Source organism: Pezoporus wallicus, unplaced genomic scaffold (assembly GCF_028554395.1).
Source record: "Pezoporus wallicus isolate ANWC-B61680 ecotype Strahan unplaced genomic scaffold, APGP_CSIRO_Pwel_v1 contig_6464, whole genome shotgun sequence".
NCBI lineage: Eukaryota > Metazoa > Chordata > Aves > Psittaciformes > Psittacidae > Pezoporus > Pezoporus wallicus.
Window position 1 is genome coordinate 3,873,026 of NW_026642130.1, and position 15,069 is coordinate 3,888,094.

Genomic DNA, 15,069 nt, shown 5'->3' on the forward strand with positions numbered 1-15,069 from the left:
CCCACCATAAACTGCTCTACAAAATTACCTATATTTTACCTTTTGTCACCACTGAATCAATATAGCCATTGAAACTTTTGTGTTTCAAGCCTACCACAGGATACCATACATAACTGCAATATTTCTGAGTTACAGTCACACCTGTGACTGCGTAGGGACTGCATAGGTGTAATCAAGAAGAAACAGATTGATATTGCTTATTTGGAATCTAACAAGCTTTTCACCAGAGCATCATAGATTAACTTTTTCAGAAAGTGTGTTGTCCTGGTTTTGAATGGGGGAGGAAACGCTCTGTATTTCAAAGATTGGTTATGACAAGAAAGAAAATGTTGAAATAATTTCCATGCCAAAGCACGGAAGGTAGTGATTACTCAGGTATACTAAGTAGCAATATTATTATCAAGATTCTTTGTTACTATGTTTATTGAAAGAGAGAAGAAAGTGAAATGATGAAAAAAATTGAATCTTGGTGTAGATTTATTTAGATTGCTCCAAGACACAATAGGGGAATTGAGTAAGGCTACGAAAAAAAAGGTAACAACATAATACTTCTTATTTTGTCCAACATTAATAAGTGGATAGTAGTACTGTTAATGTGAAAAGATACAAGCTGAACTAAATGCTAGCACCAAGAAAAAAAACATGAGTTCTTAGGAACTGATCAGAAAGCAACTGTATTCAACCTACAGAAGACTCAGTGAAGAACTTCTGTGTGGTGAGTCACTACTTTTGAAGTCACTGTCTCCTAAAACAAGAAAAAGCAGAAAGAAAAGTGTAGCTAAATTAAGATAAATTAACTCCATCCGAGGAATGATGATAATGGCTGCTCAACTAAGAGAGACAAAAACTGTGATATCTAAAGGAGCTCAGAGTTGCCAGTAGTTGGGAGCAGAGCTACATGTCTACGCCTACCTACCTGTGGTAATCCATTGAGAGGCAGTGGATGGGAGATGAAAATCTAACAGAAGGATTACAGTGCATCTAGGCATTAATCAGAAACAGACACTGTTGATCCAGAAGGACAAGCTACAGTGGATGAACTGTCAACACTGTTTTATATTACCAACTTATTTCAAGTCTTACTTAACAGATTTAAGAGGGAAAGAAACTCCTCTCATAACAGATATTTTCATTTCTGTTGATGCACTTTTTCCTTTAAACACTTTAGAAATTCTATGATTCTGAGATCCATATGTGTTTGCTTTCCTCCTGTGGTCTCCACTCTGCTATGATGGAGAGATGTTGATCACTCACAAACCAAAATTCATTCATTTTCTAGAAGCCTTAGAAAAGTGCCTCAGCTATGGACAGATGAATCCAGGCCTTACAGTTTGACCACCCTTCATGAAAAGTTTGGATATCTTGTTTCAGACTGTTCTTCACTCTGAACAGACTCTATGCAACAGACAGTGTACAAAGCTGTGTCATCAGGAAATTAAATACAGAGTTGTTGGCTTTAAACATTACTTTCTTTTTAATATGACTGTGTCCTTGAATTGTATGGCTTGTTTCTTCTAAGGTTATGTACCCTAATTTCTCACCTCCATACTTCAGATTCCAGTGGCATTTGGTTCTCTGTCTAAGGGTATTTTCTTTGGTTGGTTGTTCCTAAATTAATCAAAGCTTTGAATGCCCTGAGTCCATAGAGCTTCTTTCGTACATAGCTTCTGTGTAATATGTTACTGGACACTATGGAGAGGTGTCCAACCTTACAGCTTAAAATGTTTTGCTAAGAACTATTTTGCTCATCAATGAGGGAGCCACACACTGGCAGAAAAGGAAAGCAAGGAGTTAAACTAGACACAAGGTGAAGGATAAGCTTTGAGGATGGGGCTGAAACAAGAAGTTAAAATACAACTACTCTAAATTTGAGGTTCATGATGACTAGCATTTCTTTTTGTTCTCATAAACATTGCCAATGTTTTACTCTCTCCCAATAACACTCTTTTTGAGTTATCTTTGGTCTCAGTGTGACTTCTTTTTATATAAAAAAGCTTACATAGAATCATACAATCATAGAATAGTTAGGGTTGGAAAGGACTTTTACGTCATCTAGTTCAAACTCCCTGATATAAGTTGTTGGGTTTTTTTAAAGTGAGTAAAAATTCATTCATTTCTTAAGCTGTGCACAAAAATATCTGGAAAAATAATGGTTAAATGGCAGCAACTGCATGAAACTTTCAACTTGAAATTAAATTCCACCATCAGGATTCTGAAAGCTCTTTCTTAGATTTCTGCCATTCTCAGAAGACACCTTAGAAGACTGTTCATACTTCTCAAATCAGTAGCATTTCGGAGGTTAGGTAAGCCAAACTTTAAGACATATTTTCTATTTCCAGTCCTAACCAGAAAAGAGGTACCTTTCTTTGTAAGAGTCAAACTGACTGAAGCCACTGCGATTGGCGGTTTTCTAAGTGAAAACTTCAAATTTAATGTTTCTAATGTAGTGTTTTTTTATTTGATAAGATATTAAGTACAGATGGATTAAATTTTAATTAAATAAAACAAATAAGTTGGACTTAAAGAAATAAAAAGTTTTATCTTATCTCAGCTTTTTAGCAATTATTTCTTATTTAAACTAACAAAATGTCAAGCTTATTGACACTTAGCCCTTTTTGAAAACACTGGTGGGTGATCAAAACTTTGAAGACTGTCTTACAGATATGCAGTACTACCTCTTTCAGAATATTTTTTGTACTTCATTCCTGAAAGGCAAATTTATTTTAAAGCCATTTACTGAACATTTGTCTATCAAATTTCTTTTAACATTTGTATTCAAATCTGTTGCTGATTAGATGCATGAATTAAATGATCAGTTAATCAATTGTTATTTGTCTGTTATTCCTTGGGGACATACAGTCTTCTTTCACTCTCACTGGGATCAAGCTCTTAACAAAGTATGTATGGTGGGGCTCTTGCAGAGTTCACCTCTCACTCTCCCTTAGGAGTTTCCATCTCAGACCTGGATCAATTGCTTTTTCCATCCAACCAAAGCCCTACAAGGTTACACTACACTACCTTCCCAGAGCTTTTATCAGATTCATTTCTGACTCTGAAACAAGAAATGCATAAGCTTACTACAAAATACAGTAACAGTCCACTGACATATGTGTCCCTACACCTATGAAAATTCTCATCAAGCAAACAAGCCAGGGATTGGTCTCTTATACTGCACAGGTCATATACCCACACAACTACACTTTCTATTCCCTTACCTCCAAAGCAGACCTTGGTTATTTACACATTCATACAAATACAGACACATACAGAGAGATACAAATACTAGTACAACCTACTGCAAAGAAAATGATAGATGTTGTCCTGATTCAGAACTACTATACAAACATGTACAAGAATACCAGAGGAAATCCTATATTTGGAACTAAGAACTAATTTAGTTTAGAATTGTATTCATGTTAGTGAGATCCATTGAACTCAGGACCTGGCATCTCCAACATCTTCCATGAAGAGAAAAGGGAAAGCCTGAGCAACTATCATCCTTCTTCTCCCACTTCCTCCCAGTCTCAAAGTTCAAGGCAGTGTTTGAGTTGCTGTTTCTAACTGGACTTATGTCCACAGACATCTCTGCCAATGCACAGGACTAATTTAGACATGACCCATTAAACAGTAACCAGCAAATGGTAAAGTAAGTGCACATAGTGGTGAAAATGCCCAGCAGAAATTCTTCAAGGGCAAAACTCCAGACCAGCATTTCTAACATTTCTTAAAGGTGTAGTTTGTATCACTGTATGTGTAGAATCTCAGAATCATAGAATGGTTTGGGTTGGAAGGGACCTTAAAGACCATCCAGTTCCAATGCTCCTTCCACCTTCCACTAGACCAGGTTGCTCAAAGCCCTGTCCAACCTGGCACTGAACACTGCCAGGGATGGGGTAGCCACAGCTTCTTTGGGCAACCTGCGCCAGGGCCTCACCACCCTCATAGTGAAGAATTAATTCCTAAGACCTAATCTAAATCTACCCTTTTCCTTTTTAAAGCCATTATCCCCTGTCCTATCACTCCATGACCTTGTAAAAAAAAACCTCTCCAGCTTTCTTGTCATCCCTTTAGGCACTGAAAGCTGCTCTAATGTCTTCCTGGAGCTTTCTTTTCTCCAGGCTGAACAAGCCCAGCTCTCTCAGCCTGTCTCCATAGCAAATATGCTCCAGCCCTCAGAGCACCTTTGTGGCCACTAGACTTGCTCCAATAGCTCCATGTCCTTCTTATGCTGAAGGTATACTTAAGCTATAGTTTGCAAATTGCTAAATCTGGACTGAAAAAATCAGACTGCCTAGTGCATAAACAGCAAGCTCAGCATTCCCCAAAAATATGGCTCACATGCATAAAGTGACCAGGGAGTAAAGTATTCTCAGATCACAGGAAAGGAAGAAGCTATAGAGTATGTGGTATACCTGTACAAGGAGCCTGGATACAAAATCAATTTTACCATGCTTTTGCTACACTGAAATGTCTCAAAGAATAATAAATACTTTCTGATACTTGCATGTAAATGCTGTCACACACCAGGCTCATTTCTGTTCCTTTAAGTTTTGAAACAGAAAAAAAAAAGTTAGCAGAAGAGCTGGCTAAAACAATAAAAAAAGTTGCTAGAAAACATTTCCATCTCCTTAGTGGCAAGTTGCAAGTGTTTGAGTCTGACATCTACTCTATATCTGCAAAATAGTAATTTGGGGCTGAGAGTTTTCCATGTATTCAGTGGTCTTTGATCGATTTGCTACCACTAATTCATCCAGTCACTTTTTCATGTTCTAAAGAACAAAATATTAATGTTAAGTCTTTGTATTTGCAAAACAGGCACAAAATTATTATTAATCTGTTTCTGTAGTATTTTCAGACCTCTGGCCAGTAAATTCCACCTAACATCTTTCATTCTTGTAGATGTACATCTTCCCACACCTTGGATTCCTCCTAAGGGCTAACAAGACTCTTCTCCAAAACAGAGATGAATTCCATGATTATATACAAGTCACTTTTGTAGAACATCTCAAAACCCTGGACAAAAAGAGTTAAATAGCAGGAGTTAACTGAATCTTTTCTCATTTATTCCAACTTTTATAGCTATATGAAAACATTTACAATTTCCCTTCAGACTTTATAATTATGGCTATATTTCTTTAGAGAACCTATCTTTGACAAAACACATATAAGAAACCAGTACAGCTGGATATCAGATATCTCACTCTGTTGTAGTTCCAATCCCTTTTAATCAACAAATATTTATCCTTATTTATGCTTGTCCCGGTTTTGCCTGAGATAGTTTATTTTCTTCCTAGTAGCTGGTGCACTGCTGTGTTTTTGCTTTAGTCTGAGAATAATGCTGATAACACACCAGTGTTTTAGTTGTTGTTAAGTAGTATTTACCCTGGTCATGATCTTCCCAGTCTTTCATTCTCTGCCAGTGAGGAGGGGCACAAGAAGCCAGGAGGAAGCAGAGACAGGACACCTGATCCAAACTAGCCAAAGGGGTATTCCATACCACAGCATGTCGTGCCCAGGATGTGACTCTAGGGGGAGTCACCCAGAAAGGACCAATCACTGCTCGGGTTGGACTGGGAATCGGTCAGCGGGTGGTGAGCCATTGTATTGTGCATCACTGCTTGTTTTGGTTTTGGTTTGTAGCAACTATACCTAAAGGCAGGCAACTTCGATATGTGTTTGAATACACAACTACTTTTACCTACTTTCACTTAAGGACAGTTCTTACGACCTCAGGTACTTTCAGATTGAGAACAAATACTCCATACCTTTTTTTTTTTTTTTAAGAAAAAAAGGTATCTATGTGGTTCATTAAGTTCAGAACCCACATGGTAAATTGTTTGCAAGTAAATCACCCTTACTGAAAGCAGTATATCTTTGCTTAACAAAAATGAAGATAGCTGGCATGCAGTAAAATCCTGAACTCATACTCTGTGTTAAGTTACAATGAGCAGTGGTTATGTCAGTAAATATTCCCCTTGTCCTTGATCAAAATCCTATTATTTCTAAATATTTATATTTTTTTTCATGCAATAGAAAATAAATATAAACCAAACAAGTACTTAGTTTGGCTTTCCTGACCCTACATGTAGCAGCTACAGAGGCTTTTAATCTCTCATAGGAGGATAGAGATAATTATCTTAAGTCTCATTAGGAGCATCAGCAGCTTGTAAACAAAAGACCAGGTATTTGAGGGGTAAGTCGATATAAAGAGCACTGCTGTCTTCCAGTAGATCATTTGACTGGAGAAGGCACTTAATCTTTTAAGGGAGAAGCTCTATCATGAAAAAAATAAGGGAGAGGTTAAAGTGCACAGGAAAAGATACTTTCAACTTTATTTTCTTCCTCTGAAGCGGAAGATGACCTGACAGTTAATAAAATGTAAGGTGAGTACACAACTCTAAGATTAGAGCTTTGCTCTATAATGCTCTTACCTGCATTCTCAGCCATCTGCATTAAAACATGTATATATACATATAAAGAAAAAACAACAACAACAACAAAAAAAACAAAACACAAAACCAAAAACCCTAAAAAATCCCAAACAACAAAACCCAATTAAAAAAAAATAATACGACCCACCTGGTTTAAGTGATGAATGTAAAAGTGTAAAAAAATCATGTATATTTGATACTCAATTATTCAATTCCCTACCATGGAGGATTTTTTAGTTAAAAGTAGTAAGAAAGCTGAACTGGAGATTTGCAACTGAGCATCAGATAATCATACTTTAAAATCTGTGTTTCAAATTTAAAGTGGATTTAACTCCAAAACAAACGTTAGTTTGGTAACAGATACTACCTGCACTGATCTATAAATGTGATAATAAATGTCCAAATATAATGGAATATATTACTCATCCTATAAAAATACCCAGACCAAGAATCCTAAGATAGTATGTAGTATCATTAGAAGTCATCACAGGTACAAAAAAAGAAACCCAACCCCAAAACCTGGATCAATCACTTAAATCACTACAGTTGCAGAATGCCTCTACATATTTGTATATCAATATTCACAGAAACAGAAATTCAGCAGTTACAGCTGTAATACTAGAAGAAAATACTGTTTCCATGATCAGCATCCTGCTGCTCTACAGTAACACAGAGTGCTAGCCCAGGTTATCTTCTTCAAAGGAGGCTCCATATAGAAACCAGGTAATTCTATTTTTCTTTCCATTTGAGATATATATATATGTATATTTCAGTTTTTCAGAGGAAGTCCACCTTCTCATAGGTCTTTTCAATGAGGGTTAACAAGTTCTTCAAGTCAGCTGACTGCTGAATAGCATTCATATCCTTTAAAAGACCTTTCTGATTTTCCATCTTCAAAATTTCTTCCTAAAAGGAAAACAAAATAAAAGACAACAAACAACAGCTTTCATCAAGTCCAACAGAAATTTCACTTTCATGCAGCCTAGCTGTACCTGAATACAGCAAAAATAAAAACGATTCAAAGACACAGAATGAGACAGTCTTCCTTCCCTCAGTTACAGAGAGATATTTCATAAAATAAATTACAGGTTCCGTAAGACCACAGGGTTCCTAGGAAAAGACATGTGATCCTTTAAATGGCAGGGGGTTTAGGGTTTTGTTCTGTTTTTTTTAAACTTAATCTAATAGATCTAAATGAAAAAAGGAAGAAAAAAAAAAACCACCTATATTTCAGAATTTTCAGAATTGCCCCCTTGGCAGAGGTTAAGTGATAAAAGCACACTCTTGCCTTCCTTCTCTAGCCAAGGCGTCTCTGAAAATATATTCCATGCTCACCTGCAAAGTGGGTGCCTGTAAACTGCGCCTGGGGAGTTTTGGAAGGTGGAGTGCTCCACTGACATTTTCCTGGAATACCTAAAAAGGGGAAAAGAGTTAAAAATAGATAATTAAACCAAAACCAAACTTCAGGCACACAAGTAGGAAAATAAACTGGCTGTCATTATCCAATTTCTGAAAACTAAACTTTCAACAGCATTGTCCTAGTTTCAGCTTAAACCATAGCATCTATTGGGAATACCTTCTTGGCCTTTTTTTCATCTTCCTCTAACTGGTTCTTGAGCACCTGGATTTTGTACTGCAGTTGCTGTATATTTTCTTCCCTGCGGTCTGCTGATTGCTTAGCTTCATTTATTTCTTCCTAAGACAAAATAGACATAAAACCAGAATAAAATTTACCTTAGAGATGGTAAGTCTTTTGTGTATGAGACGCTGATAATCAGCATCAGCCAAGTCACTGAAAAATCATCCGAAAAGATACACTGCTTTGTAGTGAAAGTGAGTGATAATGATGAACAGCGGATGTCAACTCACAACACCACAGGCACAGACAACAGTCCAACTACTAAAAAGCTACAACACAATGAGCAACAGCAGATAGGCAAGATATTTTTCTCCCTTCCTTGCTTTTCATACCTGCAATCGTACCAAACACTCTTCATTTGCCTTTAGCATTTGTTTCTCCGCCATCTGAAGGTTCGAGAGATTCTTCAGGTTGCCCAGCTTCTGTGGAGGCACCTTTAAAGTCCTGAAACATCTCAGCACTCTTTATTACAGAGAAAGAAGAGCATAATTTGTTTGGAATTCTTTGCAAAGCAAGAAGAAAGTTACTAATGACTTCTCTGAGAGAAACTGAATTCAGTTTAGCCCAATTACTGCCAGTGAAGTGAAAGGATCCAAACAGAATAAAAAGCTGTCTTAAATTGTTTTCCAAAAATCATGTGGAATAGATGTCTAAGGGAGAAACTACAAACAAGAAATCTGACTACTCTAACCTTTGCTATTACATTGACATTGTGTGGTTTCTATCCCAATGGCCTGTACACTCCCTGACTGCAAACTGACATTAACTAATATTTTCCCAGTTCTAACCTTTCTGCTTGGAAAGTAAAACTAAGTTCTAAAAGCAGCATTTTTAACTGCTTCCAAAAAAGATCATTTTAGTAAACTTGTAAGTGCTTTTGTGAAACATTATATCGTTTTACACCAGAGGAAGAGTTTCAGCTTGCTCTCAAAGGTCCTTCCAATTCCGTATTGGTACACCAAACAGCCATGCATCTCAGATAAGACTGCAGAAGTTTGGCAACTCAGAAATTAAATATTACAAATTAAACATTTAAAGAAAATAACTTATGAAAAACTAGCTCCTCATGTTTGAATCCTGAAACACTGTAAGAATAAAGAAAGCAACATATAGGATTAGGCCCTATGCTGATAAGAGCCTAGAATACATACACACACAGACAAAAATTTTCAGAGAGTGTACGTAACTACTCCCACAATGACATAAAAAGGCTACAAGTTATGCTCCAACACAAAATTTCAATTCACTTTGAAGTAACTTCGACAGCCAGAAAATGAACTAGCATTTAAGAAAGTTTTGCTATAACTACTCCCTCCACTTTCATGAGATGGTAACAAAATAAATAACTGCCTGCAAAGTTAAACCCTGTATAAAGAGTACAAAGCTGATTAAGGAGCATTTAAGAATACCTCCTCGGTTCTGTTACTCCTATAGAAGTAGTTAAAGTGGGTCTTTCATCTACATTTGCTTGTCCACTTCAATCAACGAACTGTTGAGATATTTCCCCAATTGATTTTGCACCAAGTCCCCCTTCCAAGATTTCCTAAATGGAAATTTCCTAAATGCTCCCAGAAACAATTCTGTAAACATGGTACAAAACAACTGGATAAACTAAATCCTTCTCTCTTTTTTTTTTAATTATAATTTCTTACCTTTCTTTCAGTAAATTGAGGTGCTCCTGAACATCACCTTTTCTTTCCCTTTGTTGGCACAAAATAGATCTGGAAAGAAAATAAAGGCAGAATTTTCATTGCAAAGCCTGCAAGTACAGGGAGTACATCAGATTAGGTGAATGTAGAACTTCTCTAGCTAACAGTTTCTAAATTCAGATATAAAGCGTTATATTATACCAGACAAACTATACATAGCCAGCCACATTGCCCAAAAATGCAAAGCTTTTCCAGTTCAAGCAACGTCATGATTTTTACTTTATTCCAACCACCAAGACATCTGGCACTTACAGTATTATTGAATCCATTAAAGTTTCCAGAAACTGCCTACTGTTCTCTGAGAGAGTCTTCCAAGATCCTATTTTAGCACTGGTTAGCTTCACTTTTTTTGAAAAAACTTTTTCTCCTGTTAATACGAAAGCAAAAAAGAAAAAAATATGATTTGTCAAACCTGGATAGACAGCTTTTGACTCCATTTAGATCATAGTCAAAGGCGTAACAGTTAAGATTTTTCCACATCACAAATCTATCAGGTCAGATCTATCCGCATTAGGTGGTATTTCTTATTTTCAAGTCACAAGCTGTTTAAAAAGCACAAACCAGAAAAGTATCTTTATTACAGTAGTTTCATTCTAAAGATATATTTCCCAAAGTCACTGGCAATACAAGCAAGAAAACCCAGACTGAAATAAAATAGAGTGGGAATATACATAGGAGATAAATTCGGTGCAGCAGGGGCTGCATCTCTGTACATCCAACACAGCACACCAGTCTTAAGACAGAGGGTTAACAGAGAAGACTATGACCTGTGAAGAGATGTTCTGGGTGCTTGTGGTGGGATTTTACAAGAGAACAACACTACTTGCAAACAAAAGTATATGATTAATTCATGCATATACAACACATATATAGCATAAGGCACTGGAATGGGTTGCCCAAGAAGTTGTGAATGCTCCATCCCTGGCGGTGTTCAAGGCCTGGTTGAACAGAGCCTTGGGTGACATGGTTTAGTGTGAGGTGTCCCTGCCCATGGCAAGGGGGTTGGAACTAGATGACCTTAAGGTCCTTTCCAACCCTAATATTCTATGATTCTATGATTCTGTGAATACTCACCAGCTAAGACTGCACTGCAAATACTGTTACCATTCAGAAAGAAAAGTCTGAAACTTATTTCAGTGACGCTTCATATATCTAGGATTTCAACACAGCAACTTTTATTGTTTTTTTAAAACACTGAATTTACATTAGACAAACATAAGGAAACATAAAGAAAGAATACAATCCTACTTGCAGGGGAATAGTCGCTGTCTTCCTCAGCTTTCCTTTTGACTGTCTGAGTGACCTGCTGAAGAAAAGCACTTGCAGCAAATGTGGTGATTTTGAAACACCATCTACTACTAGCAATCCACTGTAAAAAGACTGTGAAAACTCGTCAATGCTTGACAGAGGTCTATTGATGCTCACCACAAAAAAAGGCTTTTTGAACTGAGAAACAGTAATTCATCTCAAGCAGGTTGAGGAAAGCAATTCACTCATCCTCATTCCTCCCATTCCAAGAATGAGGTCATGAAATAAGAAATGCATAAGGTATTTGGCTGTCTAGCCACATCTTGAGTTCATGTCATTCATAAATTCAGGGGTTAAGCAAGCTCTCTCCAACAAAAAGCTGCCTATGCCAACCCTGAGACATGCAGGGAATATATTCCAGGACTGAACAAATAGAGCTAAATGATGTCTGAGTTTATCACTCTGTTCAAACAGATGCTATGCAGCTCTTCATAATTGCACAGGCAGCCTGCCCTTTTATTAATGACTGGGCAATGTTTCCCTCTACTTGTCACAGGCACAGTAGCACACAACTAGAAATTCTAGAAACCAGGAAGCAGCTGAGGCACTGGGTGTCAAAAGACCTGTTCACACTGGACATTTCCTCAAGAGGACTGTGTTTAGTTAATGAAATATTCTCTAAAAATTCCAGTTCAAAAATAGGCAAAAATGCCTCTTCCCTCCCTCCCCCCCCCCCTTTGGTTACTTTTCTAATTTGATACAAAATAATGATTACCTTTCCTTTATGACCTTGTTTTCTTCCTTCTATATCTGTTCCTTTTTTCTTGCTGGAATGCCCTGGTTGATTTTGTGATTTAACTGTTTTCTTTACTGATGTCCCACCAGCGGTCTTCCCCATTTTACTGCAATATACATGACGTTCATTATCCATAAACCAAATGAAGCAGGAGGACAAAACCCAAGTTAAAACCCAGCAATTACAGTCCATACAGTACAACCACACATTAACAAACAAAATTAGATGGAAACACCCAGTGCTAAATGAGTCCAAACATTTGCATGTTTGCTAACCCTAAGCCTTTTAAATCTTGCATACTTATTGAAGTGCAGGACCACTAAAAAAGCATCTCCATTTGCCTTTTAGATGAGTCTTTGTCTGTTTCACACCTCTTTCTAAACTGAACAGTCTAATTTGTTCCTAAAGGCCTCCAGCAATAGAAATTCTTTATCTTTGTAATGCAGTTTAGTACAGTCATCTTATTACCAGAACTTTTTGCCCTAGCACTTAACTATAATGTTCCTTACTGTGATAGGCAGATAAACTCCACAACTCGTTAAGGTTGTAAAGTAGGTATGCTTTTATTCAGCACTGAGGCGCATGGGGGATAGCTCCTCCAAAGGCATACACAGCCCAGTGTTGTTTCCCTCTACATTTATCCTCTAAAGTAATATATATATATTAGGTTACACAACACGCCTATACATATTCATGTCCTATCCCCGTTTCATATTATAATGAGCTAAAAGGTCCTTTGCGCCTGCGCAGTGTCCCCTAAGGGTTACCGGCAAGGGTCTCAAGATGAAGTAAATGAGCCTGAACTTGTTGCCTCAGGCCTGAACTTTTCACTTCTAGTTGTCCGGCATGCTCCCTGGGTGTTTAAACCCCAAAGGTGGTTTTAGCCAGCTTAGGGGTCCAGAGGGCAGGAACTAATTTACAGTTCCTTCCTCTTATCAGCAGTCTACATTGTTTAGCAAGCAACTTCAGCCCCTAATTAATCATCCCTTAACCCTAACTCCCTTGCATTGGTTAACCCCTCGCATCAGCTGCGGTTTAAACCTACACTTTCTTTTCTTACTCGCTATAGAGATGGAGGAAAAAAGAACCACACAAGAGAGAATAGTTGTTACACCACACTACCTTTCTCTTTTCTAAGTACAACAGCAACTCAGATGTATTCAGTTTTTCTTGCATTCCTTCAGGCCACTTCTCCCTTCACACAGAGGATCGCAGCTCGACAGATGACAGTCACAATGAACACCAGCTAAATCACACAATGGTTTGGGTTGGAAGGAACCTTAAAGCACATTCAGTTCCAACCCCCTGCCACGGGCAGGGACACCTTCCACTAGACCAGGTTGCTTCAAGCCCCATCCAAACTGGCCTTGAACACTGCCAGGGTTGGAGCAGCCACAGCTTCCCTGGGCAACCTGTGCCAGTGCCTCGCCTCACCACCCTCAAAGGGAAGAGTTTCTTTCCTCTATCTAATCTACATTTCTCCTATGTCAGTTTAAAGCCATTCCCCCATGGTCATATAAACAAGCCATGCCTCTCACCCGTCCTCCAGTAGCTACAGGTTTTGTGGGACAGCGCTAGCAGAACCACTAGTCCTCAGCGCGGACTACAACTCCCGGAATGCAATACTGCCCGCCAGGGCTATAGGGCACTCGAGCGAAATGCATGCTGGGAGTTGTAGTCTTAACCCTCCCCCCCACCATCTGGCCCCGTCCCCAAACTCCTGCCCCCCGTTGCTGCAGGACGCGGGAACCTCCACAACACCATCCACCAGATCTCACCGCCCCGACACCCGCCCAAGGCCCCCACACTCAGTCAGTGCCTCACCACACCCGCAGATCCCGCGCTGGACCGCCAGCCGTTACCAAACCGATCTGCCCGCGCAAAGGGGCGCACGCGCAACTGCTCGTTCCCGCCTCCCGCATGGAGGACGGTGCACGAGCCGTGCTCTGTACGCATGCGCCTTGCCGTGCAACGCGCAAGCGCTGTGCTGCGCGGGTGTCGGGGGCCAGCTGAGGGGCAGACAGCAGGTAGCGGAGGGTAGATGTGTCTGGGGTTTGTCGTGATTCTGTAACTCGTTCCCCCTGCCTCCGTCCCGCTGGCGGGCAGGGCCGCGACCCTCTGGGGCAACGCCCGCACCGGACCTCTGGTCCCATAGGCCGCCATGGGGGCGTGTTGGGGGCAGGTTGTAGCGGCGGGGGGCGCTGGGCACGCACAGACGCTGGGCCTGTCAGGGCGGTTATGGGGCGGCCAGGCGCGGCGTGGCGCAGAGGGGCGGATGAACCGTGCTTTCTAGTCTCTGTCCCTCCTCCGGGTGTGGGTGCAGTGGTATGGGGGGTGGAGGGGGAGGTTTGTAGGAAGGTGACAGGGAAGCTTTGTGGTTACTTCGTTGTGCGTGGCCGGGGAAAGCGCGCTGGGACCCGTGCAGCAGTGGAGGCAGAGGTTGTCTTGATTCTTGCTGCAGGATCACGTCTCTCCGGGGAGCTCTGTACTCCTCTGGTGCATCTTCGTGCTTATCAAATTACATGTAAAGCACACGTGGCATATCTATTATTAAAGCACTTGCGTGCAGTATGTTGCTGCAGTACCATAACTGTGATAAAGATGCTTTCCAGTTTTGTGCATACCCTCTCATAAAGGTGTCAGGGAAGCATGTGTTTCCAGGGAGTTCTGAAGGATATGAGCTCGAGAGGAGTTAACAGGACCTTGGAGCCAAACTAAAGATTTTGGCTTGTGAAGCAAGTGCAGTGATAGGATACACAGAGCAGAAGCTGAAGAACTTACAGCATTCCAGAGTTACTTAACTTATCCCGATATTAGTCTCATGCATGGTGGGATGAGCTCTGCAGCTTGCATCATCCCTGTGTTCTTGCATACCACCTTTCTCAGTATATCTCGGATTTCCATTCAGCCCAAGCCCCCTTTCCCAAAGTGTACAATTGTCAGCAATTTTCTGACAGTCCACTTCCTTCAGAATGCCTCTTTGGGGGTTCCTCTTTGCCATTAAGGAATTCATAGATGAGAGAGATGGGAAGGTAAGCAGGTAGCTCGGCATGCTACCTTCAAGCCTGACAGTGATTTTTTTCAGTGACTGATTAGTGATGGTGTTGCTTGGGGACTATAATAAGTTTTATATGTGGTTGTAGAAAGAACAAAATGTAGGATTTTTTCCTGAACTCAGTTTATACATTGTCTGGTTGAAAGGCGGGGGGGGAGGATATCTATCACGTGCGTAATTAAATACTTAGT

General features: G+C 39.7%; 1 protein-coding gene across 2 annotated transcripts; it reads right to left on the reverse strand.

The window, feature by feature from the left end:
* Positions 1-7,113: 7,113 nt before the first annotated feature.
* Positions 7,114-11,929, reverse strand: CENPQ (centromere protein Q). 2 transcript variants are annotated; one of them, XM_057427531.1, is made up of 8 exons: positions 11,803-11,929; positions 11,028-11,085; positions 10,032-10,146; positions 9,723-9,791; positions 8,403-8,532; positions 8,008-8,127; positions 7,767-7,844; positions 7,114-7,337 (listed from the first exon to the last, which is right to left on the reverse strand). In XM_057427531.1, the coding sequence occupies exons 1-8, from the start codon at positions 11,923-11,925 to the stop codon at positions 7,209-7,211; spliced, it is 822 nt and encodes a 273-aa protein (XP_057283514.1). In that variant the 5' UTR covers positions 11,926-11,929; the 3' UTR covers positions 7,114-7,208. The 2 variants fall into 2 exon arrangements, with proteins under 2 accessions (XP_057283514.1, XP_057283515.1); XM_057427532.1 differs by having other exon boundaries at positions 7,115-7,337; positions 11,028-11,082.
* Positions 11,930-15,069: the final 3,140 nt, after the last annotated feature.

What these genes read in the sequence shown, in the direction of transcription:
- CENPQ (XM_057427531.1), bottom strand. Translation starts at nt 11,925, where the DNA reads ATGGGGAAGACCGCTGGTGGGACATCAGTAAAGAAAACAGTTAAATCA. An exon ending in TTAATGGATTCAATAATACT is followed by an intron (nt 9,792 to 10,031) that starts GTAAGTGCCAGA and finishes TTTTCTTTCCAG; the next exon opens with ATCTATTTTGTGCCAACAAA. An exon ending in TACAGGCACCCACTTTGCAG is followed by an intron (nt 7,338 to 7,766) that starts GTGAGCATGGAA and finishes TTTTCCTTTTAG; the next exon opens with GAAGAAATTTTGAAGATGGA.